The sequence below is a fragment of the Panthera tigris genome, chromosome C1, assembly GCF_018350195.1.
Source record: "Panthera tigris isolate Pti1 chromosome C1, P.tigris_Pti1_mat1.1, whole genome shotgun sequence".
Taxonomy (NCBI): domain Eukaryota; kingdom Metazoa; phylum Chordata; class Mammalia; order Carnivora; family Felidae; genus Panthera; species Panthera tigris.
Window position 1 is genome coordinate 23,830,396 of NC_056667.1, and position 25,551 is coordinate 23,855,946.

Sequence of the window (25,551 nt, forward strand, 5' to 3'; positions counted from 1 at the left end):
CAACCACACACGCACGTGTACACGCACACGACTGCCACCGCCACACATCCCCAGGTACGTCATCCCCACGAGCACCATCCCAGCGGCACAGACTTCCATGGCGCGATCCCACAAGTGCACCTGCTCAGATGCACGTACGGGATCACCCAGGTCTCTGCCAACACCGTCACAGATGGCCACTGGCAACCCGGGAGCAGCCCTCCCTCCCCAGGCCCAGGCGCTTCCCTCCCGCTCACCAGGTCCTTGGGCGGCTGGGCCAGCACAGCAAACGTGGACAGATGCTGGCACTGGCAGCGGGTGTGGGCTGCCTGGGTCTCCAGGGTCTGGCAGCTCTCAGTGTCCCAGTCCCCTGAGCTGGCATCTCTTGGGTGAGGGAAGAGGTGGAGTGATACCCAGCCCAACTCCGTGGCCCCACTCCCAGCGCTGGCCACTGCCCCAGGACGAGTGAAATCAGAGCAAGACCACACCCGAGAGGCAAGTGGCTGGGGCGCCCCGGGATGTGCCCTTGACACCTCGAGCCCGAGGATGGCCCTGAGGAACGTTTTGTCCTTCCAGGTTAAGACAGCCCTCCTGACAGAGAAGTGCTAGGGCTGTACCCCCACCACACTGCGCCCCCGCCCCACTCACGCTCTGGAGTAGTCCCAACTGGCGCAGTGGGGGTCCGTGGTGCCCTGGGGAACAGAAGTCACGAGTGTGGTGTGGGGTGGGGAGCTCACCACCAGGACAGCTACCCATCCTGCCGTGGCAGGCCCCACACGGGACCCACTATCGGGGCAGACCGCCTCCCCATCAGACAAGCCTTTGGTTGCTCACGTTGGGGTATCCCCAGTGTTCCTGTCCGGGCCCCAACTCACGTTGATGATGTAGGAGAGCTCCACTGTGATAAGGGGCTCAGCTGGTGGCTGGGTGGGGGGCCGCACAGTCACTGTCATCACCCTGGATGTGACGGCCAGCGGGGGCCTGGGGACGGGTACTGAGGTCAGCTCCTACCACCGCTGCCCAGACCCAGTCTGGGACCTCAAAGGTGCTCTGGATCAGTGGTAGGGGGCTATCAGGGAGCCAAGACCAATTAAAGGCCAAGAGTCCCATGGGGCCCAGGACTTCAGGTGAGGTCCGCAGCTTAGCCTCTGGGAGCCACACAGACATCTTTGAGAGGCACCTATGTCCAGAGTCAGACAAGGGTGCCCAAGGCCGCAGGAGGCTGCAGAAGGAGCTCCCTGTGACCAGCACAGCCTCAGTCCTCTTGGTCTCACCTGGGCGGCCCCAAGCACCCCTCCTGGGGACTCACCTGGGAGGTGGCAGGATGAGGCCGAGCGTGCGGTAGAGCACAGCACCGATCACAAAGTAGGAGGAGGACTCCTCAGGGTCTGCCGGCAGGAGGCGCTGGTGGGAGTGGCCTGGGCCAGGGGGCACGGTTCCCGGGCCCCTCCCCTTGCCAGGGTTGCCCGAGGTGCCAGATGCCCCTGGCTTCCCCGGGGAGGAGAGGCTGAGCACCTCCTTGGGTAGGAAGAGGCGGTCCTCTGAATGTCGCACCCAGTCCTTCATGCCCCTGCGGCCGCGCATGGGGAATGTGATGTCACTGGACACGGCGGAGACTGGTTCCCGCTGAATGCTGATCACTGCAACCCGTGCCCGAGACAGAGGGACAGAGGCAGAGGGGAGAGTCACAGGGGAAGAAGCCGATACAGAAGAGACAGACACCAGGACGCAGATATCGAGGTTGGTACAAACACACAGGTGGGGCACACATACACACAGAAACAACACAGAGGTGGAGGAGGAGAAGACACGGAGAGAGATACAAAGAAGGGGTTAAACGAGGGAACTACAGGCCCCAGAGAGAGAGAAAAATAGGAGGAGCCCTCAGAAACCACCCCACTCCCACAGCAGCCTGGGTTCTGCCATGTCCAGCCCCGCCTCCCTAGCCTGCCTCCTGTACCCAAGTTGTCTGTGACAATCAGAGAGCTCTGGAAGGCCTTGAGGGCATCGCCCACCAGGTGAATGAAGTCCTCCACGACACGAAGCAGGTGCACAGAGCCAGGGGACACCTGGAGACAGAGAGTGTATAAGGGTCCGAGGCAGGGGTGGGTCATGGGGGGCAAAGCCTGGAAGCCCAGCCCCTCACCTGCTGAGCATCATCCCACTTGTCCTTGTTCTCCGCATCCACCATGAAGCTCACCACCTGGAAGAAGCGCTGGGGCAAGAGCAGTGGGTGTCAGGAGGTCCCAGCCCCAGGGACGGAAGCTTCCCCATCAGAGCCACAGGTGCTACCCCCAGCAGACTCTGCCACAGGGGCCCAACCTCCTGCTTCAGTCTAGGGTGCCCTCCTTCCTTCTGGCGGGGCAGGGCAGTACCTGCACATCATCAGCTGAGGGCACGTAGGTGGCCCTCTTGAAGGTGTCAGTGACATTCCTTAGAATGTCCACGGAGAAGAGCAGGTCCCCACTGTAGTAAGTGCGCCGGGCCAGCAGCTCCTGCAGGCTGCGCACGACCTGTGACATGCCCTCGCCCGCCAGCATGCGCTGCCCCTTGGCCAGGTGCTCCCGAAGCTGCAGGGGACAGGCAGGCTGCTGTCACCAGAGTGTCAGGAGCTGGGACCGGCCGCTGGCCCATCCCACTCCAGTCCACCCTCTGCTTGCATCCAGAGGGAGGGGGAGGCTGAAAAGGTCAGAGAGAGATGCTCAAAGGGGCTCATAGGAGACAGAGTCCAAGAAAAAGACCTAAAGATACTTTAAAAAGACTGAAATAGAAACAGCTAGAGGAGGAAGGTGCTCAGATGTACATATAAAAGATGACAAGCACGGCACAGGGACAAGGCACCTCCCCATCCCAGAGGGGTCATGCCCACTCTGGAGCGTAATGCACTCTCTCACTCTCCCTTCCAAATACAAGCTCCAAGTGCACACACGCAAGTACCAATTACAGCCAGACGAACACAGGCCACGTTCACTGCCAACATTCTTACCCCATGACAGGCCCTGGGTGGGGCACTGGGGTCACAGAAATCAATTCGACTTTGTCCCTGCCTTTAAGGAGCGCATAGTCTTAACAGGACACAGACATCTCGATGAGCATCCACAACACCTAATGACTTTGGGAAGCTCAGGGGACAACAGGAGCACAGAAATAGGCACCAGGAATAGGGAGAGACACTTGAGAGTCAGGTCTTGAGGTATGAATAGGAGCCTGCCAGACACAGAGAGGCGCAGCCAGGCAGAAGTGGGCACAGCAGACGTATGCCAAGGCACATGGGCAAGAGCAAGAAACGAGCTCCCCCACCCCCTCCCAGAGTCTGGGACAGATCCTGGGTCGCCCCAGCCCGGCAGGGCACACTCACTGACAGGTACAGGTAGCGGTACTCGTGGGAGATGCAGCGGGCGAAGCTGGGCAGACCCCAGTATGCCACGCCCTGGGCACTGAGGAGACAGCGGCGGCTGGCAGACCCTGCAGGCAGACAGGACACAGGGCTGGGTGTGGGGCCCGGCTCTCATCCACTTCACTCCGCGCCTCAGGCTGGAGGCTCCAACAGGCTGGGGGCCCGGAGCGGAGACGGCAAGAATGGCAGGGGTGGGGCCCGAGGGGAGAGCCACCTCCCCCCCTCACCTGAGGCGTTGGGGGGGCACTTGTTGTAGATGATCTCGCCAGCAGCCGCCTTCTTCCACGTCATCAGCATCACGTACTCATCCCTGCACATCTCATGGAAGGCTGCAGGGGGACAGTGGAGGGGCTCAGCCAGTCCCCACGGGCGTGTCCCTCAACCCCCAGGGTCCTGCCGCCGATACCTGGACACCTCTTCTCGCTGCAAGGCTTCACCTCCTCTCCAGTGCCCTCGCAGGGGTAGCCCTGCGCACCCGTGGCCTGGCACATGCGGAAGCGGCGCTGCCAGCCCGTGTCACACGTCTTGGAGCACAGGCTCCACGCGTTCCACGGCCCCCACTTGCCATCTGTGGCTGCAGGAGAAGCGGGGTGTGAGTGGCCCCGAGTGCCCCCAGGGCCAGGGCTGCCACCTGCCACCCGTGTGCCGAGCACTCACCCGGGCACTCAAGGTTGCTGCACTCGCGGGTGTCCGTGAGGGCACCTGTGCACGTGGCCCAGGCCGGCCCCGCCACACTGCACTTCCGGCTGCGCTGCTGGGTCCCGTTGGCACAGGATGTGGAGCACGGGCCCCAGGGACCCCATTCTAGCCACTGGCCTTCCACTGCATGGGAGACACAAGCAGGGGTGGCCATTGAGCAAGAGGTGTGAGGTCTCGTGGGGGCAGAGCACCGCAGGGAGATGGCAGAGCCTGCCAGGCATTCAGACTTGAGCCAGGCCAGACCCACTGGAGAGGGGTGGATGAAGGGGGGGGGCTGTAGCGAGCAGGTGGTGCCTGGGCCTGGGCCTGCCTGCCTGCCACCAGCTCCAGGAACACAGGATACCTCTCCACACTCAGCCCCGAGGTGGCACATGCTCTCTTTTGGTTAGGGAAATGGGCCCCAGGGGCACCTTTGGATTTTTGCGGACGCTTAAGCCCAGATCTATGTCCCCTCACAGCCCAGCTGGCCATGAGCACCCAAGGGCAACGGACAGCAAGGGTATTCCAGGGCTTAGGGGAAGGGGCAGTCTTCTTTTGATGGACCTGCAGTGTGCCAACTCCAAGTCTGGGCGGGGCCACATCACCTCCCACGCCGGCAGGTACACTTCGCCAGTCCCCCCCACCCCCCACGCTTGGTTAAAGTTCGTGGGCCCCCAGGGTCAGGGCACTGGACCTGACTACCTCCCCTGGGTCTCCCAACCCCCACCCGGCTGGGCAGCGCCCGCCTGGAAGCCCACGGGCGCTACTGACCCGGGCAGGCCGCCATACTGCAGAGCTTAGTCTGCAGCTCGGGACCCTCGCAGGCTTTGCCGCCGTGCTGGGGGGGCACGCAGGTCCGCATCCGGCTCCGGGACCCCCGCCCGCAGCTGCGGGAGCACAGGCTCCAGGACCCCCACTCCTCCCACACGCCGTGCACTGCAAGGAAGCACGTGGCCGGTGGCAGGGCGGCACCCTGGCCCCGCCCACTGCCCATCCGCCCACCAATCAGGAGCTCCGGCAGCTCTGCTACCGCTCCTCATTGGCTCTGCACTGGGCCCCAGGACTCCACCCCTTGGGGGAAGACACAGGAGTCTAGTCCCAACTCGCACAGGATGCCTCCTGTGGCCACCAGGATAGGGAGACTAGGACCCACCCGGGAGGGGAGCCAGGGCTCCTCCTCTCCTGGGAGCACAGGGAAAGCCCAGGAAAGGACTCAAGATTTGCCCCAGCCCATCCCCCCTCCCTTCAGCCCTCCCCATCCCCAGACCCGAAGCAAGAATCCAACGTGGCAGACCTGGGGCAGGAGAAGCGCCCCTCCCCACCCCAAGCGCATGGACACACAAAGAGACACGAACCTCTACATGGACACTGACACAGAGAGCTCACACTCTGGAACACAGCTTTGCCCCAGCCCTGTGCAAGCTCTTGCCACACCCCCAGGTACCAAGACCCCTTCCCACATAGCCTTGCTCTAAATCCACAGCCAGGAGCTGGTTATGGCCTAGGCACCACTTCACTCTCTCAGGGCCCGAGGAGCAGGACTGGCTGAAGCTGGCCCCCCACCATGGTGGACCACCTGTCCCAGGCAGGCACATGCACATTCTCAACACTCCATGCTGGACTGAGGAGGCTCTTTGGGGACTGGGATGGGGAGTCAGAGGAGGGAGGGAACGGTCAGGCAAGGTTTCATTTAAAAAAAAAAAAAAAAAAAAGTGGCATTGGCATTGGTCTTAGACCTTGAAGGTCAGACTGAATTGTAACAGCCAAGGTGGAGGGGTGGGGGGTGGACAGGATAAGAATAAGCAAATGCAGGGAGGTGGGAAAGTGCATGAGGCGCTGGTATGGCCAGAGCAAAGGGAATACAGAGGGCGCTGAGGGTAAAAAGATGAGCCTTGATTACCAGGACGTAGGCAACAGGGGAGTGGTGGGCCCAGAACCGAGCCCGCTGCTGTGGGCCCTGGTCTGATTCATCTGTGTCCCCAGTGCCCTGTGTGGGGCTAGGCACAGTGTGGGGGACAGTCAAGTTGGATGAATGAAAAAAGGAGGCAACCAACCATCTTTGGAAACTGAACCTGCCCGAGTCCCAGGCAGGACCTAACCCTGCAGGCAGACCAGGCGGGAGGGTGGGCATACCTGGGCAGGTGGCCGAATTGTTGCAGGGCCGGGTCTCCCGCAGGGGCCCGCTGCACAGGGTCCCATAGGGGGAGGACACACAGGAGCGGGTCCGCACCTGCAGACCCTGCCCACACGTCAGGGAACACACGCTCCACGGGGACCACTCCTCAGCCGCCGGGTCGCCTACGAGAGAGGGACAGCGTCGGCGGCAGGGGGCACCTCCCAAGCACTCAGCCTCATAGGGATCCTCCTACCCTGACCCCAAGTGACAGGCTCTTAAGGAGGCCACCCAGCCCTGCCCACAGGCCTCACGTGGCAGAGATGTGACTGAGCTCTAGGACATAGACACAGACGGGCACACGCCAAGCACACATGCCACCAGACGCCACACAGTCGGGCCCCCGCCACAGAGGAAGGGAGGCGGGCCCGGGTTACCTGTCTGCGCCATGTATAGCCCAGGCTCATCTGCAGACCTTGGCCACTGGGTTTTCACCTTCGGTTCCTCTTCCGGCTCCTCACCTGGAACACGGAGGTGGTGGCAGGGGCTCAGCCAAGGCCAGCTCTGTCCTGCCAGAATGGCGCAGAGAGGGCAGCCTTGCTCGCCCTCAGCCTGAGGGCCTGGAACCAACTGCAGGCAATGCTGAGTGAGGCTCAAGTCCTTGCCTCTGCCCCACCACCACCATTTCACAGATAAGGAAACTGAGGCTCAGGAGGCCACACAGGACTTGCCCACGGCCTCACAACCGTCTTTTCCTTTTCCTCCTCTTGCCTCAGCCAGCCTGGGGGAGACTGAAGAGGAGTGGCCGCTCACATCAACGAGCTCCGGGAGGCTTCTGTGCCCACGTGCTCTCCATACCTATCTCCTTTAATCCTCCTCTGGGAGGTAGGGACCAACGTCTCTGTTTAAAGATGAAGACACTGAGGACCAGAGAGGAAAAGTGACTTGTCCAAGGCCACACAGCTTGGCGAGCCTGAAGCCCAGGCTCTTTGCCTTCACAGGACGGACTCCTAAGGCTGATGAACAGACCACCCCCCAGGCCTGCCTCTGGGACACGATTCATGCCAAGCCAGGGGCTGAGTCTCAGGTCCAGAAATCTGCTCCCCATGCAGCACTAGACTGTGGCCTGGAGGTCAGAATGAGGTGCCTCTGAGACCCAGGGGCCTAGGGTGGGTGCCTACAACCTGCAGACCGTCGTCTCCGCTGCCCCTGCAGCTGGGAGAGCAGCTGATGCTCCCAGAGGCCGCTGCTGCTGCGGCCCCAGCCCCACCGGGCTCTTGGCTCATCACTCTGATTTATGTGTCTGGTCTAGGCCTTGGAAGCACCACCCATGCTGGAGGAGGGGTGGGGAACGCCCATTCTCCAAAGCTGCTCAGACATGAGCTCAGCCAGGCCCTCTCCCACAGGCTGGGTAGCCTAGATGGGGGCTGACACGAGTGTGAGGGGAAAGACCCAGCCCGTGGAGAGACTGCTGGGCAGGTGGGAATAGCCTCTGGGACACGGCTCAGCCCATGCTGTCCCCGGACTAGAAGGGACTGCTCTCCCCCACCCCCACCCCCCACCCCAGGCCCTCTCCTATTTCTGATAAGCCAGGTCAGCACCTAATAGGCACTCTGGGTTTGAAGGAACCGGAGAGGACTGTGCTCTTCCTGCCCCCTGCTGCCCAGTCCGGTCTCTGCGTCCGTCCAAGAGAAAGCTCTTTCTGACCAGGCATGAAGACGGCCACCTGGAGCAAACCCGCCGGACAGGGGGCCCTGAAGTGCCACTCAGCCTAGCTTATGGTCTCATCAACTCTGGGGCCCTTCCCTCCACTGTGGCCACTGGTCCCAGAGCTCAATCTACGTTCTCCCCAAAACTTCTCCACCGTCTCGCAAACCTGGATCCCCAGGAGAGCGTTGGAGTCCAACAATCCTAGATCCCAACTGGGACACGGCCACTGACCAGCTGTGTGACCTTGGGCAAGTGTCTTTGCCTCTCTGCCCCTGTTTTCGCCTCTGTAGAACAAGACTCGAACACCCCCTACCTTGAGGGCTGACTCTTGGACTCCCTGACAGGAGGCCATGAAGCCCTTGGCACCCTGCTTGGCATGTGGTGAGTGCTCAGAAAGCAGGAACTGTGGGTTTACTTTTACCATCCCCCCTCCCCTCACAACCTGCACCTCTTCCGCACCCTCCCCTGCCACCCTTCAGGCCCCTGGGCCTCCCTTCAAATAGCATCTGCCTCTGTCAGGTCCCTGACTCTATCGGGACCGCAGAGAAGGTGCTGGTGCCGTGCCTGCCGACTCCTGAATCCCCTCACCCAGCCCTCCACCCCACCCGCTCAGCCAGTCCCCAGCCCCGGAGCCTTGTGACAAGCCGCCTTCTCCACGCCCACCCCCAGGCTGCTGAAGAAATCCACAGCTGTGCCAACTGGCACCACTACAGACTCAGGGCTGCGTATCCGCTGGGCGCCCGGGGTTTCTCGGCAGCACTCCCCGGCTCCCCCACTCCCCACCTTGGCTGGCTGTGCCAGACCTTGACCTCTCTCCTTGAGCTCATCTCTGCCCCTCTCTCTCTCTGCAATGAGCTCCTCTATAAAGAAAGCAGCGTGGGATCCTCCCCGCCCCCGACACACACTTCTTGCCCCACCCCTCCAACTCCCAAATTCCCTGCATCTACTCCCAGGCCCAGCCCTGCATCTACTCCCCGCTGCCCCCTGCCACTTCCAGGAGGGCTCCATTGGAGCCATGCGTCAACCCTCTGGCTCAGCATTTGGTCGGCACTGTCTTTTCACGGCAGCCCAAGAATGGACCTCCATTCTGGGGGGAGCCCCTCTTTGAACCTCCTTCCTCCTCCAGCCACTGCCCTCAGCCTCCTCCTCCCCAGCACTAAGTGGTCCACAGCTGGCGCTCTAGTTTCCCACCTGCCACTCACATCCTGGCTCAAATGTCACCTCGCCTGGTAATCCACTGCAGTCTGGCTTCTGACCACATCTTACTGCTGAAACCGTTCTTGACAAAGTCATCAACGCCCTCCTTATCACTAAATCCTACGGACACTCTGCAGCTTTGTCCCACTTGACCCCTGGGTAGCACGGGGCCCTGCTGACTGTTCCTGCCTTGAAACACTCCCCTCCCTGGCTCTCCAGGTTTCCTCCTACCTGTCTGGCTCCTCTGTCCCAGTCTCCTTGGCTGGTCTGTCTTCCTGCCCCTTCCCCTATCGGGCCTCCACACTTCGCTCCACACTCCCCTCCCCAAGGTTCAAGTAGCCCCTCTGTGGCTGCTCCAGAGTCATCACCCCCAGCGCCCCACTCGGGGCTTCACTCCTGGGTGGCCTCCTGCCTTCTGGACAGGTCTGCTGACGAGGGGCCCTCAAATTCAGCACGCCTAAGACAAGATTACCCCTTCTTCTCAAATCTCCACCTGCTCGTTCATCACCTCCTTCACCTGGGAAACTCCTACCTGATTTTCAAAATCCACCTCACATGGCTTCTCATTTGTGGGGTCTTCCTCATCCCCCACTCCTCAGGCAGAAGTGGCTGACCCCTCCTCTGTGTGCCCCGTCGTCCCAGAGGATGCCATCTTCCGACCATCTGAACCTCCCCACGCCCATTGGCCCTTTGAAGGCAGGCTGTGCACGCCATCTCCCCGACCCCAGTGAACACCGGCCCAGAGGAACGCCAGCAAACAGCAATGAACACACTGCTCCTAGCTTTCCCTGCCACCCCACGGGGGTCACTGGGAATTAGCACTTGTCATCCTGAGTAGCGGCTCTGCCCAGCAGCCCTCCACCTACAGCAGCCCCAGGCCTGACACCCATTTCTTAATAAACATTCTGCAGATGCTGTTCGACCTATCACAAATCCAGCTGAGGATCCCGTCATCCGGTTCCTGCTTTGGCGTCTTGACCATCATCGTGTCTGTGGCATCCACCAGCCTGGCGTCCGGTAAAGTCAGGGAACACGGACATGCGAGACAGCAGTCTGACCCCCTCGCTGCTTCCCATGGTCCCCACATCCTCTACAAACCGTGCACCAGCGCTTTGCGGGCCAGCCCCCACGACACAACCAGAGGTGATGGAGGTGGTTTCTAGGATCCACCCTATTTGAAAATCAGAACGAACGTGTCCCAGGCCCAGCTCTTGAGTCCCTCTCCCGGCCTCCTGGGCTGGGCCAGAGAGGGGAGGGAACAAGCCCGAGGCTACCCAGCAGGAGCCTGCACTGACTGCCCTCCCTTGTACCCCCACCCCACTTCCCTCAGAAGGGAGGCTAGCAGTCTATTTCCCCCACGTGTGAAAGCTAGTTCTACCCGAAAGGGAGGAACACCAGGGGGGTCACCCACTCAAACAATGTTTCAGCTCAGCATATGCCATGAGGCAGGCCACAGCCAGCTCTGGGCCCACAGCTGAGGGAGTCTAAGAGGCAGCTGAGCCAACAGGACAAGAAGGGGTCCAGGAAAAGGCAGCTTGTAGGACCCGGATCCTCACAAGTTCTGCAATCTGCCTTCCCACCTGCGAGCCCGCCCTGGTGTGGACAGACCCGCTTCCCCAGGACACGCTACCCTGCTCTACCCCTGAGGACCTCCTCACTGTTCCGTTTTGTTTTGAATGAGGTAACACTCACTACACAACCCCCTATTGCCAGTCACCGTGCACCTCGTTTAATCCTAATGAGGATGGGTTCTCCCATGTTACTGATGAGGAAGGAGGCTCCAGGGTCGCACGCTGGAGACAGGCTGAGTGGCATTCGAAGCCAGGCTTGCCTGACTCCTCTGGAGCCCGTGCTCTTTCTACTGAGCTGCGCTGGCTCTAACAAAATGCAGTTGGAACCTCCTGAGAGATGGCTTTCTTAATTCCCATAGGACCCTGAGTCACTCCCTCGTCCCGCCAAAGCCCCTCACACTTGCTACTGTTATCCTGTTTTCACACCACCTTCTTATTGTTCCTTTGCACATCCACTCCCCCACTGCCCCCCCGCCCCAGGTGAGCCTGATTCTCTTCTGCAGCCTCCAAAGTGATCCTCTGGGAGCCCAGCGCAAAGCGCACGAACTCCCCTGCTGAGGAACCTTCAGTGGCTTCCCACTGCTACCAGTGTAAGCCTCTGAGCCTGGCATGTGCCGGCCTCTGATGCCATGTCCAGTCCTGTTTTCCTCTCCCCACCAGGCAGCCAAGCACACTGCAAGGTCATGTGGACCAGTGGGAAGGACATGGATTAGAGAACCAGAGACAGAAGCAGATTTGATTCTCAATTCTGCCAGTCTTGCTGTGTGCCCTTGGGCAAGTCGCCTCACCTCTCTGAGCTTAAAAATCTTCAACTGAAAATAAAGAGGACACGTCCTACCACAGGTTCAGAATTAAATGAAACAAGAGATATGGACCGCCTGGAATACAATAAGCTCTCTGTGCAAAGGGACTGCCCCCCTCTCTTGTTATCCACCTGCTTTCCTCCCTGAGATTGGTGTTCCCTCCCCCTTGGAATGCCCTCCTCTACCTCCATCTGCCAAAATCTTCTCCATGTCAAATACTGCCTCCTCCAGGAAGCCCTCCCAGGCTGACCACACAGGGGTTTTGGTATGCTGGCCCCTTCTCCTGTGGCTGAGACCCTAGATTGTCTTCCACTGCAGCTGAGAGTAACCTAGGCTCATCCCTCTTGTGGGCACTAAGGGAGGGTCTCAATCTCCCTCACTCCTCTTGCACAGAGGGCCCAGCTCTGAGCAGCCAGACACAAGACAGGCATTCAGCAGACATGAGCCAGATATCCCTGAGGGTTCCTCCACCCCAATCACCCAGGGGCCACTCTTGTTCCCCCCTTGCACCGGCAGGCTGGGTGGGCACAGGGGCTCTCTGCCATCTGAGCAGGACGGTAGGCACCTGCTCCACCATGCTCTGCAGACCCTGCCCCCCAAACTCCACACAGTCCAGCCCCCTCAGCCTCCTTTGTCATGAATATGTTAAAAATAACCACGATAATCATCACTTCCACGGGGAGAGCAGTGCAGATTTACAAAGCAGCCAGCCCTCCCAGGGCTCTCTACATCCTCCCTGAGGCTGGCCCTGGAGCCCTGAGTAGGCACCAACAGATCCCCTTGAAACATGGTTCTGTCATGTCCCTCCATGGCTTCCCACCCCCAGCAGTGCTTCGTGAACCCTACAGTGCCTTAAAAAAAAAAAAAAAAAAAAAAAAAAAAAAAAAAAACCAGGGTGGGGGGAGAGGGAGGGCAGGGGCAGAGAGAGAGATGGCTTTTGAAAATTCCAAGCTCTACCTCTGCAGTCCAATGCAACTGGGTATCCCTGTGAGACCAGATACTCAGCCAGAATGCCAGTTCCCCCCCAATGACTCCCTCCCCCGAGCTGCTGACCTATCTGCCCAGCCTCTGGACAGAGCTAGCTGGGTCCCTGCCACCTCCCCCCACACAGCCAGGAGCTCCTCGAGAGCGGGGACCACAACTGACTCATCCCACCTCCCCCACGATGCCCAACTTCTTGCTGGCTTGAGGCCTTTGGTCAATGGAGGTGGGGGTCCCAGTGTCTGGGGGTGGCAGTCAGAACCTTGGGCCACCAAGGGGGCTCACACTTCCATGTCCTTGCACGGGCTGCTTCCTCCTGCCAGGTTTCCCAAAGCGTGTGGCAGGAAATGAGTTGGGGTGGCTCACCAATGTGCCCTTAAAAAACCCTGCATCATGGACTGGGGCAGTTACCCCTCTAGGTCTCTTTTAATTAGGGTGACTTCCTGCCAATATGCCTGGGGTCACCGGGTTTGTGCCTGCTGCCATGACATAATTAATAGGACCCCTTCCCCTGCTTTAAAAACCTCAAAAATGTCCCAGTTTAGATGATAAATTATATGGTTGCCTTACTTTTAATCCTTGCAAATGCATGCAAGATAAAGTCTCTGTGTAGTCTGAGACTTTCACACACCGCCAGCACGTGCTCATTTCTCTTTCTAACAAATGGACAAGAAGGACGAACGTCTAGCTAGAATTTGCTAACATCGCTTTGTTTTCACTGGGGCTATTTCTTCTGTTATCTTTTGCTTCAGATAAGTGATACTCTTTTTTCCAGGTAGGATGTGAAATTTCTTCCTAATGTATTAAATTTTAGAAGTGATTCGATGTAAAGAAAAATTCCATGGGTAGTGAATTCCTATTCACTCCTCAAAACCCAACTCAGAATCACCTTCTTTAGACTGCCTTCCCACCCCTCTGTGGTTGAACCCCTCACTCTTCCTCCTCCCTTGACATCTGGCCCAGGTACATCAAACCTATGGCACTAAATTATGACAACACGCAGCTATTTATTAGGGATTTACCATGTGCCAGGCACTGTACTAAGCGCTGACCTATATTCTCTTCTTTCATCTTTATCATCACTCTGTGAACAGCCCAACTATCCCGACTTTACAGGTAATGAAATGGCAGGTGAAGAAACCTGCCCACGGTCGCAGAGCTTAGTCAGTGGTGGGGCTGGGAATTGAATCCAGGGCCAGGAAACTTCAGCCTGTGGCTTTGACCACCACTGTATACCTAGTGGTCGCTCTCCCCGATCAGAGGGCAGGAGGTACATCTGGTGCACCTGGGATCTCATTCACCCAGAGCCAACCCAAGGCCCGGCACAAACTCCGCTCCAATAAAGACACGGAGATGTGTGTGATGGGTGGGTGGGGACTCAGTCCCTGCTGAGATATCTGGGGGAAACTAGGTCCCACTCCCCATCCTGTGACGGAGCACACAGAGCTCCAGAAGCACAGATCTCGGCTGGAAGGACCTTCTAGGAAATGTACTGAATGTGCAAGGTGCCCCCTCCTCCCACCATGAGAGAGGCCTGGCCTCCCCGGTGTCTGAGCACCAAACAGGCAGGTAAGGCTGCACTTCCCACCAGGGGACCAGGCTGGCCGAAAGAGGACAGCAGGGCCTGAGCACCGGGAGGAGAAAGACCAATCTAGGACTAGGTTGGGCAGGTACAAGGAGCTTCCTAGTGGAAACGGGTTGAGCAGCCCTGGGAAAAATGGGAAGTTGTGGAAAACCAAGGCCAAAGGGCATTCCAGGTGAGGGAAAGGCCCAAGCAAAAGCAGGGAGTCCAGAAAGCAGGGGCTCAGGGGCCAGTGAGAAGCCCTGGTCAAAGGTAGGACGGAACTAGAGGGAAGGCTGAACAGCAGGTGGCAGCTGGGTCTGGGGTGGGGCTGGAATGCCAGGCTGAAGAGTCTGTGCCACGATGGAGAGTATGGGGGCTGGATCTGGGAAGTGATGCACAGATTACTGGAGGCCCCGAGGCCCCCGTGGGGCAGCCCATCGTCCAAGTCACCCAGCAGCAGTGGCAGAGTGGGGATTTGAACTCTGGCCTCCGGAATGGGGCCTGGGTGATGGGGAGGTGGGTGAGCAGCAGCCAGCCAGCCAAGGATGGGACAGCACCTCTGAGGAAGGCAGGGAGTGCGGGAGAGGAGAGAGGAGGTTCCCCAGGTGTCAGTCTGCACAGCCATCCCCACTGGCCAGTGTCTCGTCAGGACCGGGGAGGGGTCGGCAGGCAGGAAACGCAGGGTGGCAGCACCACGTCTTCACCGTCTTCACCGTGATTCCTGCTCCCTGCCCCCCACCCCGGCCTCAGCCAGCATCCGCTGGGCTCCTTCCTGCCTGCCTTCCCTTTCTTCCTCTCTCCCCACTTAACAGATTGCGGCAGCAAGATGGCACAAATTTATGGCTCAACTCACCAAAAATAACAAGAGATCTATCAAAGGCAGTTTGCGTGAAATTAACAGGCGCCTGTACCCTCTTGTCAAACGCACTGGGCTCTGAGGCGGGCCCAGGCACTCCACCCAGGCACTGTCCCCCAGTGCCACTCTTCCAGCATGGACCCAGTCCCACTCCACCTGGCCTTGCCTTCGATTGATTCTATGCAGAGTGTCCCAGAGAAGGGAAACACAGCTCCCCTGCCACAGGGCCTGGCAGAGGGGCTAGGACGAGGGTCTTACTCTTCCTGTTCCCCACCTTGCCCACCAATCTCGTCTCAATCTGGCAGTTCCACATGTGAGCCGGTTCTCCCACAGCTGGTACATGTGTCCAGCTGGCCCAGTGGGGAGGAGGGGGTCCTGCCAACCAGGCACAAAGGGCCCTGAGTCCTGACAGTGCCCTGTCCCTCAGATGCCCACTGCCACATGGAACAAATTGAGACATATGCCCACTGTCTCTTGCCCCTAAGAGACTGGGCAGAAGGAAGGAGATGGCAGAGAGGAAAAGTAAAAGTCTCTTGCCTGCCAGGGGAGAGGAAGGGGCTCTGGGCACCAGTGTGCTGGACAAGATCACTTAGGATGACCAATGCCACATCACCCCCTGTAACTCCCCACAAGGGCCCTCCCTGCAGGCAACCCCATGGAGCAGCCTGAAAACATGCCAAGCAGGACAAGGAGCATGAGCAGAGGTCAGGTGTGGAACAGCTGGGAGCCTGGGACTCCCAGCTCAGAGATAATACTAGGCCTCATGCCCAGGTACAGTCAGCACCCAATCTCCACCCATGCTCAGTCCCAGAGGCCCCCGCAGAGGCTGTGATGATGGGGACAATGGTGGCCTTCCCATCACCAGCCCTCTCTGACCCCCAAAGTCACTCCGACTACCAACCAACTCCTGTTTCCGGCTTCACCAAGCCCAGCTGGCTGCTCCTGGCTCTGTGCTCCACATGGCAGCCTGCCCAGATGGTGCCCGCCCATGAGGGCAGAGCCTTGCTCCGTCCACTGGAGACCACTGGGCCAATGGACCGCAGGGAAAGCCAGACAAAAGAGCCTGCCCTCTGCTGAGCGCGATGGGGGAGGCCCCCACAGAGTGACGGGCAGTGGCCGCCAGGCAGGAAGAGTCATAAACCTCCTGATATACGCCTGGCACTCTCCGCCAATGTTCGACAAAGAAGCGAAATTCAATTTCTTCCTGCAGGCACTAAATCCCAGGCCAGCCTCCAGGGCCTGTAACCTGCCCACGGCCTGGCTGTCACTCGGACGGCTTCATCGACCGATGTTAGAGGCCAAGCTGGCCAGGGGGAGAGGCCAGAGCAAGGCCACTGGGCACTTGCCATGGATAGGCATGGTGCCAGATGTCTCACAGGGGAGGTTGAGAAGTGCCTCCCCACTGCATTGGGAGAGGCCACTGTCATGATAACTGGCCCTCTAATTAACTCAGAGATATCTCCCCATTTTACAGATGAAGAAACTGACGCCAAAAAGATGGAATCCACTCAAGGTGATAATAGTCAAGGGCAGTGCTCAACTCCTGAGCTCTGGCCTTCAAAGCAGGGGTGGGGACAGATCATACTCCTCCAATACTCCTAGCAGCCCTCACACAAGACCCCCTGTGTCCCTGTAAATCCTCTCAGGCCGATTTCCATGGCTCTTTTGACTTCCATCCCTGCGTGACATCCTCATGATGGGAGGCCAGCACCTGTTATCCCAAATGGGGAAACTGAGGCCAGGAGAGGGAAGGGAACTCCCTTTTAGTCCCAGAGCTGGGGACCAGATCCCAGCTCTGCCTCCCTCCCACCCCCACCCCTTGGCCAGTCACTGGCCTGGCTCTGTTCGGCGGGCACACAGGATCCAGATGAGGGCCTGGGGGCTTTGTAGCTGCAGGAAGGAGGGTCGGCAGAAAGTGGCTGTGGTGAGGGAGCTGGGGTGGGAGCGGGAGCAGGCAGGGCTCAAGGGCTCGCAGAGCTTTTGCCCAGTCAGCAGGAAGCTCTAGCAGCTGTGGCAGCCTCGGTCCCAGAAGACATGGGCCCAGAGGGGGAGACAGGGGATGCTGGGAGCGGAGCCAGCCCAGCCCTCCAAGGCAGCCTCGAAGCCCAGTCCTCTTCACCCAGGCCCATTCTTCTGCACCTCCCTCTGCCCTGACCCTGGGGCCACTGCCAAAAATCGCCGACCCGTGTGGGCAGGAACATGTCCCTGCTCCCTGCCTACTCTCCAGCCTCTAGGCAAACTTGTCGACTTGGCACGCACTGCTCCCTCTGCCCGGAGCGCCCTCACCACTTCTTTGGCTTGGCTGGCTTCCACGTGTCCTTCAGATCTCTGCTTGCACCTGTATCACTTCCTTCAGGAAGCCTTCCTTGATTGCCTAGTGGGAGGGTCCTCTCCCTGGGTTCACCACACTGCATTGTCTCATCTCTGCCCCCCATTCACCTACCCAGACTACAAACAAGAGTTTGGGGTTAGTGGGGTCTAACCCCAATCCATTTCGGGGACCCCAGCACCCGGAGAAGGCTGGACACAGAGGGGACACGGGCGAAGAACTATGCAAATGGCCTGGAGATCTGCCAAGACGGGGACCAGAGCGTACCCTCAGCCCTGGGCACGCCCACCCCACCGGGGCCCTGCTCTGACTCACCATATCTCATCTCGGTTGTGAACAGGTCATTGCTGCTCCCTGAATGCAAATCGGCCTCAGCAGGTGGGACCGGGCCCCCAGGCACCAGGGCATTGGACAGGGTGTGGGCAGCAGGCGGGCCCGGAGGCGCGGTGGTGGCCGAACCAGCCCCCGCCTCCCCGGGGCAGCTGCAGCCTGGCTGGGCGAAGCCACAGGCCCTGCCAGCAGTGCGGCCGCACTCCTCACTCCAGCGGCACAGCACGCCACAGGTGAACTGGCTGGAGTTGTTGTTGTTGATGAGCAAGACCTCGACGAAGCGGAAGGCCAGGGCAGCGGGCGCCAGCAGGCGCGGGGCCTCCGAGGGCTCCGCCGACAGGCACAGCTGCACGAAGTTCTTGTCGAAGTGCAGGAAGGTAAAGGGGCCCGAGCCACCACACAGTTCCAGCCCCGCTGCCTCCTCCTCCTCTTCTGGCCGCCCCGCCTCTGCCTCCGCCTGGGCCACGGCTTCCTCTGGGCTAGACCGCAGGCAGGTAAAGTTGACCAGGTAGTGGTCCAGGGGCAGCAGACGGGGGGCAAAGTGGGCGCACACCTGCTCCTGGCGGTTGAAGCGCAGGTAGAGGGAGTACTTGGTGGGGTCAGGGTTCTCCAGGGTCCAGGAGCAGCCTGAGGCGATGGTAGGAAAGAGGTCCTGCAGTGAGAAGGCCCCGTAGAGCACGCCCGAGGCCAGGGCGGAGCAGGCGCTGGGGGCAGGGTCGAAGGCGGCGGCCAGGCGCAGGGACAGAATCACAGATAGTAAGAGGGGACAGGCTGGGGTCATCCTATGTCCCTTGCCCTGTGGAGAGAGACAGTGGTCAGCAGCCCCAGGAGCTGCCAGCGTGGGCTCTGAGTCTCCTGTGGCGAGCTGCAGGAGAGGGCCTCGCGGTTAAGACTCTGGAGTCGCCCACGTCCACCTGTGTGATCTTAGACAAGGGATGTGACTTCTCGGAGCCTCAGTCGCCTTACCTGTAAAATGAAGGCACGTGGGAGAGTGTCTGGAAGTCTGTAAGCCCTTAAGAAACATCAGTTGTTGCCTCTGTTATCCTATGATTCCTCAGTCAATCTCATCAGCCACTGGCATCTTGGCCCGACACTTGGATCTCGCCTCATCCCCACCACCCAACTTAAATTCTCCAGAACTGTTGCTCTCAGTCGCAGCGTATCGTGATCAGTTGTGAGCCATGTCACGCATAATCCAGCGGTAATTGTCAAAGGAACAGTGTTTGACAACGATTTGCTTTTTTATAAATCAGAGCAATTCAAGGTTATTCCCAGAACAATGTCATTCTCACTCACTTGCTTTGCTGAGTGGGAGAGAAAGGGGAGGAGTTACCACTGGGGTGCCAGGGACTGCGCACAACCCAAGCCATGCCCATGGAGGGCATCACAAGTATGAGCGTCATGAGTATCACTGCTGTGGATTTCCTGGTGGAAACAAGGGGAGAGGTATCTGCAAAATGGGTGCAGTATTCCCCTTAACCCCTTTTCCCTTCCTGCCATGGGTTATCCTCCAAGGCCTGGCTCAGGGTCTGCTACCTGCCCCCCCCCCCCACCTCCGGAGGCCACCAAGCCATCACCCAGCTCTCAGCTCCCACAGCCCTTTCCTGAAAGCCCATGCCCCCCAATCATCACCTCTGTTCCCTGCTGTCTCCCCAGGGCTAGCTCACTCATCTCAGGAGTGGAGACCAGAGTTCACTGATTTCTCCCTCCCCACAAAGTGTTACACTAAACCAAACTCCCAGCAGGCTGCAAAATTCAGCAGGTGTGAATGTACTCTCCATGCGTGGGCAGGCAACCAGGACCCAGGCCATGCCCCCAACAGACACTCGGGACGGTCAGGGCCGAGTGGACAGAAGCTGGCGGGCAGGGCACCTGCAAGTGCCTTCCCACCCACCAAGCCAGGACAGAGCCACTGCCCACAGCCTGTCCAAAGCGCTGTCCGGAAACCAGAGCCTGGCACCTGGACTGGCTCAACCCTGCTCCCGGCCCTGCCCCCGAAGTGATCCATGCTGCCTCCCTCCTCCATGCCGGCAGCATAGCTCACAGCACTGGATGGGCCCCTAGAGCCTGGTTGCTCCACATTAAAGGAGAAAGGATGAGGCTCCAAGAGGGGAGGCAACATGCTTAAGATCACACAGAGTGGTCCAGCTGGGACTGGAGCCCGGGACCTGAGGCCCCAGCCTGGGGTTCCCTCTCATCCACCAATAGCCTCTTGCTCTGTCCCCTTCCTTGCTCAGGCTGCACGCACAATGGAGAAGCCATTGGCTCTGGGAACAGAATCACAAACATAGGATAACTCACAGGTGTGGCTAGATTTTCCCAAGACGTAGCTGCTCCCCAGGCACAGATTTCCCCTTAGCTTTTTAGGAGCCTCAATAGTGGTTGGAGGTGGGGGTGGTGAGAGGGCAGGAATTAGAACCCCAGAATTCCAGCCTCTGTGCAGCAACCATGGAACTCCTCACTCCCCCAGATCCCGCACTTGCCCCTCCCCAGCCATAGGGGGAAGGAGGGGTGGGGGCTCAAGCTCCAGGCAGGCTCATTTATTGGGGAGGAGCAGCCCCACCCTCCCCCAAAGACCCGCCTGGAGTTATCCAACAAAAGTCAGAACAGGCTGTGTCTCCACTGCTCCTGCCAGAACTGCAAAAGGGACACAAGACCCCTGGCCTCCCCCGCCCCCACATCATGCCTGTCCCAAACTGTTCAGCCCGCCCAGCCTGCTGCGGCACCAGCGAAGCCAGTGGCTGATGATGACTGACATCCAATCCCCCCGCTGCCCCCAATTATTTTTAAGCAGGCTGCAAAATTCAGGCCATAGCTGTAGCTCAGCATAGGGGAGGTGGGGGCTCATTATAACTGGCCTCACCTCCCCCACTTAGAGCAAGGTGAGGAACACACACACACACACACACACACACACACACACACAGGCTTGAACATTGCTGTGCCGTGCAACGTGCACACAAAAGCAGGTATGCACGGATGCATGTATAGACAGGTGTTCACAGGCATTCAGCATGCACACAGATCAGTGAAGCCACAGATGAGTGAATTCACGTGCACACTAGGGTACAGGCACTCACATGTACAAGGTATAAAAGAGCCAGACACTCGTACACATGGAGAGAGATGGAAATATACTCTCTAGTGTGAATATACACAGGCATTTGGTTCTTTGAGGCTTAGCATATGACAGCTAAGTGGCAGGTGGGGTCTGACTTGCTGTTCCTTCCTTTGTGTGTTCCTGAAGCTGGGGGCTCAGACCACCCCCCCCCAACCCCACCTCCTGGGCCTCAGCTCCTCCCTCCTCCATAGCACCAATCCATCAAGAAGCACTAGGTCCACATCCTCAGAGCCACAGCCTGGCTTCTCCAGAATTGAGCCGCCTCTAAACCCTGACCAAGCCCCCTCCTCCAGACAGCCCCTTCACACCAACTTGGGAATTTCACCCTGGGTACGTATTACCCTCGTGGTTCCTGCTGTGACATAAGACCTTTGGGGGCCCTTTTTAAATCTCACTCCACATCCACAAAATAAGGCAAAAAGCCCAATTCCAAGTCAGAGAGACCCTCTCGTGGGAGGGGACCTGGAAGGATCCTTGCCTCCCAGGCAGCCGAAGCGGTTATTAGCCATGTTCAACCTCCCTGAACGGAGTCAAGTTCCCCGCTCTGTGGAATGGAGACCATGATCCCTGCCCCCAGGATTACACACACTTTCTTGTTCAGCGTCCCAGTGAATTCCCAGCACAGAGCCTGGCACAGACAGGGTATGCACACCTTCCCTTCCCCCCTCCCACACGGAACCTCACAAACTCTCCCGGCTTTCCTGCTGAGCTCCACCGCTATCTCTGGGAAGGCCCTTTGGGTTGAGCCATGTGAATGGCTTGGCCACCTCCAAACCCAAACAGCAAGATCACATACATGCACAAGAGCTAGAGACGATAGGTATGGAGCTCAGCTCTGAGGAAGAACTTCCCGCGTCAGGAGGTTAATGGAGAGGATAATCTAAAAGCCTCCTCCCTCAGGACCTCACTGGGCTGAGATGGGTGAGTTGCCCATTGGCATAATCTCAGTCTTAGGGACCCCCTCCTCCAGCTACCTCCACCGCATGCCTGCCGCCCACCAGCAAACTTGAGAATGCCACCCACCCTGTGTCCTAGCACACTGAGACCCCCTTCCTCCCAGACCCCGCAGGCCTGCTCAGCCTCCGGCTTCCCTTCTGCACTAATGAGGGAATAGGAGGCTTTTGCAGCAGCTGTAAGGGAAAAGACTGGGGGCTGAGGGGGAGGGGGGCGGGGGCACCTCAGGGCAAGGCCTGGGTCTCGGGGATCCCGGGGATCGACCCCCTTGCGCCCTGCCGGCTGGGAGCAGCGCGGCGCTGGGTGACCGGGCGCTCGGAGCCCGGGGCCGCGGTCGGGGGAGGGGCGGCGGGTGGGGGAGGGGGCGCAGCAGTGCGCACGTCGGTCGCGTTTATCCACCTGGCAGCTCCAATTCGCCCGCCCGTCACTCACCCTCCGCCTCCCGGGCGCTCGCTGCCGGGCCGAGCCCAGGCCGACACGCGGGCGGGGACCCCCCACTCGGGGCCTTCGGGTCCCCTGCCCCTGCACTGGCCGGCTGGCAGGGTCCCCAAGGACCCCTCTCCCGGAGCTCTGGTACCCAGGAGGGCGCACATTTCCATCCAGCCTCAGGAGCTGGTGGGCAGGACCGAGGGTAGGGGGGTTCCCCCCCCACCCAGTGCGGCCCCGCCTTCTCCACCTGGCGGAGCCGGCCGCTCCTCCTCTTTCTCAAGGGCCTTTCGGTCTGGGGAGGGGGACTTCCGCCCACCAAGAGAAGGGAGACCGGGGTCGGGGGTGGGGGTGGTGCCTCGAGGGCGGCGGGGGAGGGGGCGGTGACTCAGCCGCCCTCCGCCCGCCTCCCCGGAACTTTGCAGCAGCTGGAGCCGCCGTTGCTACAGGAACCGAAAGCTTTTGTTCCCCAATGTCAGGGCTACCCGGGCAGACTGGAGGCTGAGAGGCTGCCACTCCCCGGTGGGACCCAGGCCCAGCCACACTGCCCAGAGGACTTCCGGCCCAGCAGAACGCCGTGGATTCAAGCCCTCTCTCTTCTCTCCCTCTTACCTGCCCTTCACCAAGCCACTCACGCCAAAGCCAGGTTTCTTCAAACTCTTGGGTCCTCAGCCTGGGTCGCCCCCTAACTCTAATCTGGAGCACTAACTGTCCTGGAAAGTTCCCGATGGCGTCTGACCTCCTGGGGAGAGGTAAGAGGCTCCTCTGTGCACCATGTTCTCCTCTGTGGCTGATTTCCCACGTGCCCCCCCCCCCCCATTAGGCAAGCCTGCCTTTGGGGACCTTGACCTGGGTTTCTTCCCTGCATTTATCCTACCTCCCCAGTCTCCACACTGGAGCCAGGACCTCAGAGACCTTGGCCTGGCTTTCACTGATGCCCCTCTGGCCAGAGCTGATCCCAGAGCAGTCCAGTGGGATGGTGAAAGATGGGTGAGGGAGGGAAGAGACTGATAGTCACAGGCTCCCTGGACCCACTCTGGGGAGCTAAAGGTGTTTTCTGGCTTTATTATCCGGGGGATAGAGTGAAGTCACTAGAACCTGTTCTGCACTTCTCCTCTGGGAATAGTAGAGTGGCAAGGGGCCTGACCTTGGCCTTGAAGACGAACGCCCAATAAGCCAATCATTGTTGAGCACCACTAGATGCCAGACACTATACAATCTAATTTCATTCTCCCAGAAACTATATGAGGCATTTATCACTGACCCATTTTATAGAGGGCCAACTGAGGCTCAGAAGGGTTATGTAGCCTGCCCAGGTCATACATCTTTTGAACCCAGGTCATCTGACCAAAAGCTGAGTTACTAACTACTTACTCAGCTCCATTACCTGGGGGTTGGGAGGGAGAGAAGAGGGCAGAGACCAGCTGGAACCTTATTTGGGGACACAGAAATGCCTACCACACACAGCCACCCCAGGCTAGACCTATCCCTTTCTGAAGAGTGATGGGGGAAGGGAGAAGAGAAGAGAAGAGAAGAGAAGAGAAGAGAAGAGAAGAGAAGAGAAGAGAAGAGAAGAGAAAATCTGTCAATCTTGGTCCAGGGAAGACCCTCCCTCAAGCCTCACCACCACCACCATCAGGGCATACCCAGTACAGAGTCCATACTGACCCCTGTGGCAGCCAGGGAGACACTCCCCAGGTGCCTGTTCTGCCCCAGGGCCAGGTGGACTCTCCCCCACCGTCTACACCATGCCCAAAGTAGACCAAGCCCACCTTTGCCCCCACCCTTCACCTAGTGGAGACTGCCATGGGGTACACAGAGGCTCTCTGGGGACACCCGCCCTAGCCCAAACAAACCCATCCAGACCATCTCAAATCCAGGGGCTAGTCTTCCTAGTCTGTCCCTGATAGATCAAAGGGCTCCGGAATTACCGCTGGGATGAGCCCTCCACCCCACCCCACCCTACCCCACCCCACCCCACCCCAGAGCATATGGCCTGATAACCAGGATTGTTCCCGCAAGGCTAGCACGAGGGGGCACCCGGCCTCGCCCGCCAACCTCCTCTTCCCCAGGGACTTCCCACTGCCAGTCCCGCAGCCACCGCTGCTGCTCCGGCTGCGGAAACCTGGGGTTACCCGCGGGAGGAAAAGGAGCGGCGGGTCCAGGGCTGCGGGCAGGGGGCGCCAGAGGACGCCCAGGGGCCCGGCCGGCAGCTGGCGAGGCGGGCAGGCGGGCAGTATCTCTGGCCCGGGAGCCCCTCCCCCCGCGGGCACCAGACCCTTCGCCCGCTCTGCACCCGCCGCGGCGCAGAGGACTTCCCTCGGACCGAGCTGACTGCGGGAGTGGCCGCCAACTTCACAACCTACAACCCGCCCCCCCCCCCACCGCCGCCCCAACACGCCAGCCCCCAGGGCTGCAGGAGGGTGCGTGTGGTGCCCGGCTCTATGCCCCAGGGGTGGGAAGAGAGGGATGGGGGATGGACAGACTCTGACCAAAGATGGACACGGGAGTCAGGGATGCAGGGCCAGCCGAGATCCCGGCCGGAGAGGAGGGGGCTCAGATCAGACACGGGGGACACGGCCCCAAGTCCTGGGTGAGGGGGAGGAGACTTGCAGCAGAGATTGGCGAGGGATAGAGAGACTCCGGGCAGATATGGGGGAGGAGGCAATCGGGACAGAAATAAGAAGGGAAGCATGGTCGGGGTACTGGCGCGGGGAAAGGCAGTAACTGTGGGCAGACAGGGATAGGGACGGGTAGGACTCTGGGCAGAAATGAAGTGAGTGGAGGAGCAGGGTCCGGCATCCAGCCGAGGTGGGGGGGGGGGTGGATTAAGGTGGAAGACACAGTCGAGCTGCAGGTTGGAGAAAGGGGCTCTAATCAAGGTGGGGGGCGCACTGCCAGGATCCAGGCTAAGATACGGAGAGACTCGAGACAGCAATGGGGGTAAGGTCTGGGTCAGGATTGTGGGGGAGGGCTTTAGCAGAAATGGGGAAGGGGATGGGGGTGGAAAAGGGACTCACCAGCGATGAAGGGGGCCTCGGCCCCAGGCTTCGAAGTTCCCAAAGAGACAGGAATGGGTAGATGCTGAACGAACACAGTTCGGGAGGGGGAAGATTCGACCGAGATGAGCTAGGGGAGCGCCCCGAGTCCGGACCGGTGCGGAAACTCGGGACCGCGCCGGGAGGTTCTCGGTGCGGGGCCGGGTCAGGGTCTGGGACCGAACACTCACCTGGGCGCCGTCAGCAGCAGGAGCGGGGGCCGGCGCTGGCGGAGGCAGCCACGGGGCGCAAGTTTGCCATCCCTAAGGCGGGGGCCTGGCCGGGCGCGGGGCAGCTCGCGGCAGCGGCGCGGAGGGCCGAGGCTCCCGCTCCGCGGAGCCGCGGGTGCAGAAAAGGCGCCGCGGAGCAGCGCGGGGCGGGCGGGCGCCGGGCCGGGCGCGGGCTCCTGCCGCCGCCTCCTCGCCGCGCCGCCCCCCCCCCCCGCTCCCCGCTCCCCCGCCCCGAGCACCGCCCGCGCCGCGCGCCGCCTCCTATTCGCGGGTG

At 59.9% G+C, this 25,551-nt stretch overlaps 1 protein-coding gene across 9 annotated transcripts in view; it reads right to left on the minus strand.

Annotated features, from left to right (window-relative positions):
* ADGRB2 (adhesion G protein-coupled receptor B2) overlaps positions 1-25,333 on the minus strand; it is a 36,282-nt gene extending 10,949 nt beyond the window's left edge. For 2 of the 9 annotated variants that reach the window (XM_042996744.1, XM_042996738.1), the window contains exons 1-16: positions 25,239-25,332; positions 17,494-18,304; positions 6,605-6,688; positions 6,188-6,352; positions 4,826-4,990; positions 4,034-4,198; positions 3,783-3,950; positions 3,604-3,705; positions 3,338-3,444; positions 2,355-2,549; positions 2,126-2,194; positions 1,940-2,048; positions 1,289-1,619; positions 855-960; positions 628-671; positions 237-363 (exon numbers count right to left, since the gene is read on the minus strand). In XM_042996744.1, the coding sequence (XP_042852678.1) occupies positions 237-363; positions 628-671; positions 855-960; positions 1,289-1,619; positions 1,940-2,048; positions 2,126-2,194; positions 2,355-2,549; positions 3,338-3,444; positions 3,604-3,705; positions 3,783-3,950; positions 4,034-4,198; positions 4,826-4,990; positions 6,188-6,352; positions 6,605-6,688; positions 17,494-18,289 (2,733 nt within the window). In that variant the 5' untranslated portion in view covers positions 18,290-18,304; positions 25,239-25,332. Of the gene's footprint in view, positions 1-236; positions 364-627; positions 672-854; positions 961-1,288; positions 1,620-1,939; positions 2,049-2,125; positions 2,195-2,354; positions 2,550-3,337; positions 3,445-3,603; positions 3,706-3,782; positions 3,951-4,033; positions 4,199-4,825; positions 4,991-6,187; positions 6,353-6,604; positions 6,689-17,493; positions 18,305-18,474; positions 18,497-22,621; positions 22,682-25,238 lie in introns of those variants that run through there. The other 7 variants (XM_042996742.1, XM_042996743.1, XM_042996747.1 and 4 more) reach the window with 7 other exon arrangements.
* Positions 25,334-25,551: the final 218 nt, after the last annotated feature.